Source organism: Rhinichthys klamathensis, unplaced genomic scaffold (assembly GCF_029890125.1).
Source record: "Rhinichthys klamathensis goyatoka isolate OS25496 unplaced genomic scaffold, OSU_Roscu_1.1 h1tg000574l_1, whole genome shotgun sequence".
NCBI classification, from domain to species: domain Eukaryota; kingdom Metazoa; phylum Chordata; class Actinopteri; order Cypriniformes; family Leuciscidae; genus Rhinichthys; species Rhinichthys klamathensis.
Genome location: NW_026607038.1, coordinates 415,266 through 425,109, shown reverse-complemented (window position 1 = coordinate 425,109; position 9,844 = coordinate 415,266). Strand labels below are relative to the sequence as shown.

The window sequence follows — 9,844 nt, the reverse complement described above, 5'->3', positions numbered from 1 at the left end:
TGTGTGTGTCTCCGCACAGAATCGGCCCTTCTTCCACTCGTAAACCCCGTCAGCTGTCAAACACACGGCCATGTTTGTGCAGGCGGACACGAGCCAACGGAGCAGTGCATGCTGGGAAGACGGGGTTTCTGCTATTCTGAGTATAAAGACTGGAATCTGTCCACGACCCGAGACTCAGGACTCGTTTAAGAGGCTGATCTTTTACACTAGAGATATTACATTCAGATGTTACGTCGTCAATAGACACTCGTGTTGGGCGTAACACTTGAGATAATCAGATTTAATGCATTACTTTTACATTTAACGTTGGGTTAAAAATGTAATTAAGAAATGTAACCCAACGGCTGGGTTTATCCATATTCGACCCAAAGTTGGTTTGAAACAACCCAGCATTTTTTAGGACATTCGCATATTTCAAATAAATAAATAACAACAACACAACCATTATAAATTATTTATCTAGTATAATAAATATAAATAATATATTTATTTAATACGTTTTTAAGAATTGCTTGCAAGCAAGATAAAATACACCTACATTTCTTTTTTTAAATCAATGCTTAGTAAGTTGTTGTGTTTAATAATAGATGATTAGATTCGAGCCGAACCGGACGATCATTAGCTCGAGGCCATAATCATGATTAGAAATTAAAGCAAATGCCGTTTGCTTAATAAGAATTGATTTCTGTCTCTTTGTCCTTCTGATTATGTAGGACAATCAAATATTCAATCCAACCACTAACCTACTTATAATTCATAATGATCGTGGAAACGTGTCATGATTCCTGGATAATGAACTAAGATTGTTCCTGTAAAGGGTTTAATGGAAACATACTTTTCTGATGGGTTTAAGAAATAAAGCTCGTTCACACCTTATTATACAGGAACATGTTTTACTCATGTTTTAAGGGCCAAAATCCTCTCTTTTTCTTTCTCATTAAATAAATTAAACGTTTTTATACGTTCAAGTGATTTCATGCAAGCTGCTGAAATCATAAATAATGACATACTGCGTCAAAATTGACATACTGAGACATTAAAAGTCAAAATTGTGAGTCAAATTTAACAAAAATTTGAAATTATGACATACTAAGTCATAATTATGAGATGAAAAGTCAAATTTGTGACAGTAAAAGTAAAAATGATGACAAAAATGTGAAATTATGAGTTGAATTTTGAGATGAAAAGTCGAAATTATGACTTAAAAAGTCAAATTATGACATTAAAAGTCAAACATATGATATACTAAGTCATAATTATGACACAAAGCACGAAAGTTCAAAATTGTGACATAAAAGTCGAAATTCTGCCTGAAAAACTCCTGATTATGAAATAAAAACGCTAAATGATACGGAGCCCCTAAAGAGACATGGTAAAAGAAAACAAATATTTGTCAGTGCTTTTGCGTTCTCTCGCAAAATGTTTTGATAAGCGTCTCTGTCTGTCTGTACTACATTACCCAGAATCCCTCTCGCTGTTCGGCCCACGGGAGCGCGCGCCGCGGAATGCTGCTCTGATTCCAGCGCGCGGTGGAAAAAAGTTCCTCAGAGATGGAGCGGTTGGTGAGGCGCTGATTTATGCACTTTTATTCATGATATTAAACGCGAAAAGAGAGTTCAATTGACGCGGATCTGCTAAGATCTTTGTTCTCTTTCACATTCGTGCGGAATTTAAACTTTTAAGGATCGATTTTGTGGACTTTTTGTTAGTTTTGTTGTTGTGGGTGAAAATGCCGCAGCCCGCTCGCGCCGTGAGCTTCGCGCTGCTTGTGTTTCACCTCACGGGATTTAAAGCGCTTCACGGAGACTCGGAACCGGACCCGGACCCCTGCCCATCCGTGTGCTCGTGTGTGGGACCCCTCGCCGACTGCAGTGCACTGAAACACGGCATGATCTCGGAGCGGCTGCCCGCGCGGATCAGGCGCCTGTGAGTGTGTTTTTACCTCAGATCCTTTGTGTGTCTCTCGATCAAACACGATAAAAACATTAGTTTAAATATGGGGAAAACACACAAGGTGGAGAATGAGAACACTAACAGTGTGCGGACCGTTTATAGACCACTGAAGTGAAAAACAACTAAAACAAACAAGGCTGAAACTAGGATAAACAAACTTTTCTCCGTCTAAACAGTGACAGTGATAGTTGAGTTAGTTTGATCGATTTTCCTCGTGTGTGTGTGTGTGTGTTAGTGTGTGTGAGAGAGAGGGAGAGTGTTTGTGTGTGAGAGAGAGTGTCTGTGATAGTGTCTGTGATAGAGTGTGTATATGAGTGTGTGTGTATGTATGTATGAGAGAGTGTCTGTGAGAGAGTGTGTGTGTGTGTGTCTGTGTGAGAAAGTGCCTGTGTGTGTCTGTATATCTTTGTGTGTGTGTGTGTGTGTGTGTGTTCAGTTTAAGGCCCAAAGAATCTAATCTAAACCTCGATATTACCCAAACATTTTCTCTTGATCTATTTATAAGATCAGGCAGATTCTTAAAGAGAGAGAAATAAAGTCATATTTTCATCAACATAATAATATTACCATGATGATTTATTGTGAGAACTGAATCCTCCAGACCTCTGAAAGCTTTAGCTGGACTTTATTTGCTTGTGTTATTTTATTAAGAACAAACACTTTGTAATTAAACAGGCTTTACTCATTTCTCCTCATGTAACTCAGGACTGTGTGATGCCATGGACCCTTAAATATGATGTGTTACTTTCCTATATATATTCATAAAGACTCATTTACACAGTTATAAATGTGTGCTGGAAAATATTTACACATGTCTATTATTCAGTTTCTACTCATCATTAGTTTACTGTTCAACTATCCTTACATTACAGACCAGAAAACAGTGATGTCAAATTATGTCAATGCTGATATATTTATTTTTGGGATGTGAAGCGATTAATCGCTTGTTTACATAATATATGTGTGTATACCATGTGTAATTATATTGCACACACATGCATGTAGCCTATATATTTAAGAAAAATGTGTTATTTATATATAATTTTTTATATATATAAAGTAAATAAATATACAGTATGCAAATATGTTTTAAATATATATAGGCTACATGCATGTGTGTGTATTTATTTAATATTTATACAAAATAATTATACACAGCACACACACATATATTATGTAAACACAAACTTTTTTTTGGTTGCGATTAATCGTGATTAATCGTTTAACAGCCCTAATTTATTTATAAATATTGTGTTTATTACTGAACTTGCGTCCCAGTTTGAAACCGCTTGGTTCATAAAGTGAGGGATGAAAGTGAGCGGTGTTGGTGTGTGAGAGTTATGATCGGTGTGTTCATAAAGTGAGCGGTGTTGGTGTGTTTCAGGCCCTCAGGAGCCGATGCTCACACACTCACACACACACACACACACACACACACACTGCACATGTTCAGGCGTCACACTGCTGGAGCTTTTGTTTTCCCCAGGCCCATTATTTCTGCTGAATTAGCAGCTAAACCCAGCCAGAGATGGAAGCCATTAAGAGCCTGTGTGTGTGTGTGTGTGTGTGTGTGTGTGTGTGTGTTAGAGAGAGAGAGAGAGCGAGGCCTGGAGTCTTTGGCTGTGAACTCTCGCTGCCAGAATGGAAAAATAGAAGGAAAAAAAGCTTTTCATGATTTACATCTGGAAAGATCCGGGTGTTTTCAGTGCCGGAGCGTTTGAGACGCCAGCAGTTTTACACCGTCAAATTCATACTGGAAAATTGACAAAATCGTTATAAATATGAGTGAAGAACTAAACGTTAGCATTATCTGCAGTGCTGTGTGTTTGTTAGCGTTAACATGTGGTGTTTATCGGCACGTTTTATGTTGGAAATTATTATTAATTCAGCTTGATAGCATGTTGGTGAACAGTACTATGGGAATATTGTGGACGTGAATATGATAATTGTATAATTATCATCACTATACCATATTTTTTAAACCGTTATTGAACTGAATTGGTCTGAATAATGACACTATTGTGTTTAACAGCAGAATCAAATAAATAAAAAAGTTTGTGTTTACATAATATACATGTGTGTACTGTGTATAATTATTTTGTATATATCAATAAATACACATCAGGGCTCCAGACTAACTTTTTTCACCTCCGTCCTGAAACCGTCCTGATAAACAATTTGAACCGTCCTAAAGTGAATGTCAACCGTCCCAAAATGAAAATATTGTTTCTGTACTTTATCATCTATAGTATATAGATATATATTATATTTAGTTAGCTCCATTCAAAGTAGTTATCTGTAAATAGGTAAAAAACAGATTAAATAAAAAATAAAAGGAGTTAAATGCTTTTTTGTATTCATGCAGAACAATTTTTTTTTTTTTTTACATGGTTGGATTAAACAATAACAAATAAATACTGGTGACTACATCTCAAAGTGGTAATATGTCATAGCTGATCATCTGGAAATGTGTTATTAAGGGAAAGGGCTTTAAAAAGTGTAATATGACTTCTCTAGAACACAGAATTAGGGGGAAAATCTGTGTCTCCGTCTCAGTCTTTGTCCTGACTGGGGTCTTTGTGCCGGAGAAAACATTAACCTGTTAATATGAATGATTTTAAAGTTTGAAAATGCAATACAGATACAGATTTAACTACTGTGACTTAAAAAATATCTTAAAATTAAATAAAACCACTTTTCCTAGAGTAGAACACAGTCTTCTTTCCAATTAATGATATATGCATTCTTTTTAACTTGCATACATCATTCTTTATTTTTTCAAGCAGCAGACATATTTATTTGTATGAATTCAATATTATGAATCCTTATTAAAGCTATTAACGAGCAGTGAATGCTTTTCTCTTTTTCTTTTGTTGCTTGATCAATATTAAGGACACAGACCGCATTAGGTTTATTGCCACTGTCACTTTAAGACGTCGGATCATGTCCAATGACATGCTGATCCACTGATGCACATCCGATACACTCACAACTGTTTAAGACATAACCGACATATTTTAAGTTAAAACTCTCCAGAACGGACATTTAGACATAATGTTGTGTGTTTTTTGTCCATTCAGACACGAAAGAGAGCTCAGGTCAGTCCTCGCGCGCTGTATTGTGTCTACGGCTGGACGCTTCGGTCGTGTGTGTGCGCACAGAAAACCGCACCGAATAGAGCTTTTCTCTGCGTCGTCACTCTTATTCAGATGTGCGCTCTACTCATTCTCCCAGACGTTTACATTGTTTAACGCTTTATGAGACATGCAGTGCATGCCAACTCGTGTGCCGCTGGGTATCAGCACGTTACAGTACAAATGTGCGCATCTACCACAAACGCAGGACATCTCTGACTGGATCTCTTCCTAAATCGTCACTATCTAACATTTTTGTCTATTTTTTATTCATTGAATATCCGTTGTTTAACCAGCGCAACATATTTGCGATGTCATTAAGCCATTTGATAGATGTACCGCGGAACAAGTCTCCGGGTGAGTAGCCGGCCAGTGATAGTAACTATAGTAACAGCGTGAGAAGACGCGCTCTGTTGTAGTCAGCGCTTGGTCGGTTAATTTTGGCGTTTGGCAGAAGTAAGTTAGCCTAATAGGCTAGTAATAAATTAACACACATACAAAAATATTTTTCGTCCTGTAGGCGTCCTGGAAAATATTTCTGTTCGTCCTGAACACATTTTCTATCGTCCCCAGGACGATAGGATGCCGTTAGTCTCGAGCCCTGCACATGCATGTATATTTAAGAAATATTTGCATGTATATACTGAATATATATACAATAAATATAAATATTTTATATATAAATAACAAATTTTTCTTAAATATATACATGCATGTGTGTTTATAAATAGAAATTAATTATACACAGTGCACACACACATATTATATAAACACAAACTTTTATTTAGCATGCGATGAATCGTTTGACAGCTCTAGTGTAAACGCTGATTTGATTTAAAGCCCTGTGAACATTTAGAGGAAAGTCTGTGCTATGGAATTGAGCATACTTGTGTGCAAAATTTGAAAATGTCATAAAAGTTTTGCAGTGTTTCCATCCCATGTGTTCAACAAAATCATCACTTCCTGTGAAACTGTCGCAGAATATCAGTGATAAACTGTGAGTTTCTGCAATCGTTCTCTTTCTCCCTCATCATAAACGAGTGTGTGTGGAGCGTCAGACGAAACGCTGTCGTGTTCTGGCGTTCGTATGCTGGCGTTCGGGAACACACTGTGTGAGACGCTTCTGGAGGGAACTGACCGTTCGCAAAGACCCGCCCCCTTAGTTACTGTTGCTATGTCCGACAAGCCACGCCTCTTTCACGCCACATCATGTCCTCTCGCAGTGAATCACACACCGCGGCGCAGAGACGCACTGACAACACACTGACACAGGACACACCAGCTTACCTTTGATATGAAACACAGTCTCAACTTTCAAATTTGGTCATTTTTTTAAAGAAATTTAAACAATTAATACCATTTTGTGGCTGTTTAATGTGTCGTGTCGAGTTAAAGCCGCTCGTGAACCGATCATCTCGTCCTTCTAGTTCATTTAGCATCAAATAAACATGGATGAACATCAGAAGGTATGTTGTTTTAACCGTGGAAAGACGTTTCTCAAGTTCAAATCCTCCAACGTTAATCTAACTCTCCTGACGGCTTTGTCGGACAAAAATGGCGGATTATGATTGGTCAGATCGCCTGTCAATCAAACTCCCTGCAACGGCTCAATTAAACCCAATCACTCTGATCACACACTTCGACTCCGGCCTTTCAGAAACACCAAACCAACATTAGAGAAGCTGCGATGCCATTGGTCCACTGGTTACTCCAGTTATCCAATCACAGCCTCCGCTGAGGGTTTCATTGCGCATCGAGTGATTTATGTTTCCATCGTAGTTTAGTCTTATGGGATAAAAAATGTATTCGCCTCAATTGAACACATATGTTTTTTTAATGCACATTATTACACATTTTATGCACATCTTGGTGTTTCTATCCAGTCTTTTTAATGCTATATCCCAAAATGTGCATAAAAATAGGTGGAGGTTTGCTGAATTCTTATTGGATGCTTTGATGGTGTGTCGTTAAAGAATATTATAAATGGTATTTTCTTAAAATACAAAATATGTTAAGTACATGCAACATCCATGGGATTTCAACGCACAAAAGGTTCTTTATAGTGAAATTAAAATGGTTCTTTTTTAAGAAATGTTCTTTGGGGAACCAAACATATCTCTTATTGGCATCAGTGTTTCCATGATGAAGCTTTAACAGGAGCATTTGTGTACGATGTAGGTTTGAACGGTTGGATCATTAATGCTGTGCCGAGTTGAACTGGCGTGATGATGTCATACTGTACGAGGGTTTATTTTCGTTCTCTTCAGAAACTCTTTGACGGCTGTTTTCTTCTTTGCAGGGATCTGAGCCATAACAAGCTGCGCATGTTTCCCGAAGCGCTGTTCTCCAGCCTGCCGCACCTCAGCGAAATGTGAGTGTGTGTTTGGGGTATTTTTTCTCCTTGAACGTAGGAATTCTACATGTGTAACCGTTTGGTTTTATGTTCACAGAAAACTGAACAACAACGACTTCGAGTCGATCCCGGATCTGGGCCCCGAGGCTGGAAACCTCAGCTGTCTGATTCTGTGAGTATGAGACGTTATCATGATTTACTCCTGTGTGTCTGAGCAACATGACAGCTCACACCTCGTCCAATGAGTGAGTTTGGGGGCGGGGCTATCTGTTTGACTGATCAATGAGTGAGTTTGGGGGCGGGGCTGACCAATGAGTGAGTTTGGGGGCGGGACTATCTGTTTGACTGATCAATGAGTGAGTTTTGGGGCGGGGCTATCTGTTTGACTGATCAATGAGTGAGTTTGGGGGCGGGGCCTACCAATGAGTGAGTTTGGGGGTGGGACTATCTGTTTGACTGATCAATGAGTAAGTTTGGGGGTGGGGCTATCTGTTTGACTGACCAATGAGTGAGTTTGGGGGCGGGACTATCTGTTTGACTGATCAATGAGTGAGTTTTGGGGCGGGACTATCTGTTTGACTGATCAATGAGTGAGTTTGGGGGCGGGGCTGACCAATGAGTGAGTTTGGGGGTGGGGCTATCTGTTTGACCAATGAGTGAGTTTGGGGGCGGGACTATCTGTTTGACTGATCAATGAGTGAGTTTTGGGGCGGGGCTATCTGTTTGACTGATCAATGAGTGAGTTTGGGGGCGGGGCTGACCAATGAGTGAGTTTGGGGGCGGGACTATCTGTTTGACTGATCAATGAGTAAGTTTGGGGGTGGGGCTATCTGTTTGACTGACCAATGAGTGAGTTTGGGGGCGGGACTATCTGTTTGACTGATCAATGAGTGAGTTTTGGGGCGGGGCTATCTGTTTGACTGATCAATGAGTGAGTTTGGGGGCGGGCCTTTCTGTTTGATCAATGAGTGAGTTTGGGGGTGGGACTATCTGTTTGACCAATGAGTGAGTTTGGGGGCGGGGCTATCTGTTTGACTGACCACTGAGTGAGTTTGGGGGTGGGACTATCTGTTTGAATGACCAATGAGTGAGTTTGGGGGCGGGACTAGGCCTATCTGTTTGACTGACCAATGAGTGAGTTTGGGGGTGGGACTAGGCCTATCTGTTTGATCAATGAATGAGTTTGGGGGCGGGCCTTTCAGTTTTATCAATGAGTGAGTTTGGGGGTGGGACTATCTGTTTGACCAATGAGTGAGTTTGGGGGCGGGGCTATCTGTTTGACTGACCAATGAGTGAGTTTGGGGGCGGGGCTATCTGTTTGACTGTCCAATGAGTAAGTTTGGGGGCGGGGCTATCTGTTTGGCTGACCAATGAGTGAGTTTGAGGGAAGGGCTTTCTGTTTGATCAATGAGTGAGTTTGGGGGCGGGGCTATCTGTTTGACTGATGAGTGAGTTTGGGGGCGGGACTATCTGTTTGACTGTCCAATGAGTAAGTTTGGGGGCGGGGCTATCTGTTTGACTGACCAATGAGTGAGTTTGTGTGGCATGTCTTAAAAGTTGAACGGGTTGGATCTGTAACGTGAGGTCAAATCAAATTAAAACCTCTTCATATTTTACACTGACATCAGCTGATGTGTGTGTGTGTGTGTGTGTTCATACATACAGGTGGTCCTTTAGGAACGTCACCTTTGAGTTCGGGTTGTTCTGCAGGTGCGAGTTCGGGTTTAAAAAGCGTTGTTGGTCGGATTTGCATGAGGTGTTTTTGAGAGTGTTTTTAATGCGAGCCAAAACTGTTTGAATCTGGTTTTGTGAAATATTCCTCATTGTCATATTAGTTATTAGTTATGGTTCTCCAGCACATTTCATCTTCTTGAAAATGTGACACATAAAATGGCAACATAATGAAACATTAATTTCCCTGGTGAAGAGCGTCTGGAGTGAATTTCTGAGCGTGTGTGTGTGTGTGTGTGAGAGTGAGAGTGAGAGTGTGTGTGTGTGGTATTTCCTCTTGGACGCAGAACACAGTTTGGCAGGGTTTTGTCGGTCTCCTGTGTGTGACGGCGCCGGTGTGGAGCTTCATCTGAGTGTTAAATACAACACCGTCGTCCAGAAACATCCGACTCCATTAACATCCTCAGCCGGTGTTTAGTCTAGCGGCGCTCACTGACGCTCACAGATCTCGTGTTGGCTTGACACAGCTTTGTCTGAAGATGGAGACAGATGAGCGGTGGCTAGGGTGTCGAAACATGCATTTTGAATTGAATCAAAAATGTTCAGTCCTTCAATCTGACGCTCGAATTTTCCAGCTAATTACTCACGAGCCTTGGCTTCGTACGGCTCTTAAATTGCTCTCGGCCATAAATTCCTGTGAATGGTTGGATTAATTGTCGTGTTGGCGAGTGAA

The 9,844-nt window shown here is 40.2% G+C and overlaps 1 protein-coding gene across 1 annotated transcript in view; it reads left to right on the top strand.

Moving 5' to 3' along the window:
* Positions 1-1,505: 1,505 nt before the first annotated feature.
* Positions 1,506-9,844, top strand: part of lrig3 (leucine-rich repeats and immunoglobulin-like domains 3) — a 28,123-nt gene continuing 19,784 nt past the window's right edge. The window contains exons 1-3 of the mRNA XM_056239917.1: positions 1,506-1,926; positions 7,387-7,458; positions 7,538-7,612. Coding sequence (XP_056095892.1) covers positions 1,730-1,926; positions 7,387-7,458; positions 7,538-7,612 — 344 coding nt within the window. The 5' untranslated portion in view covers positions 1,506-1,729. The remainder of the gene's footprint in view (positions 1,927-7,386; positions 7,459-7,537; positions 7,613-9,844) is intronic.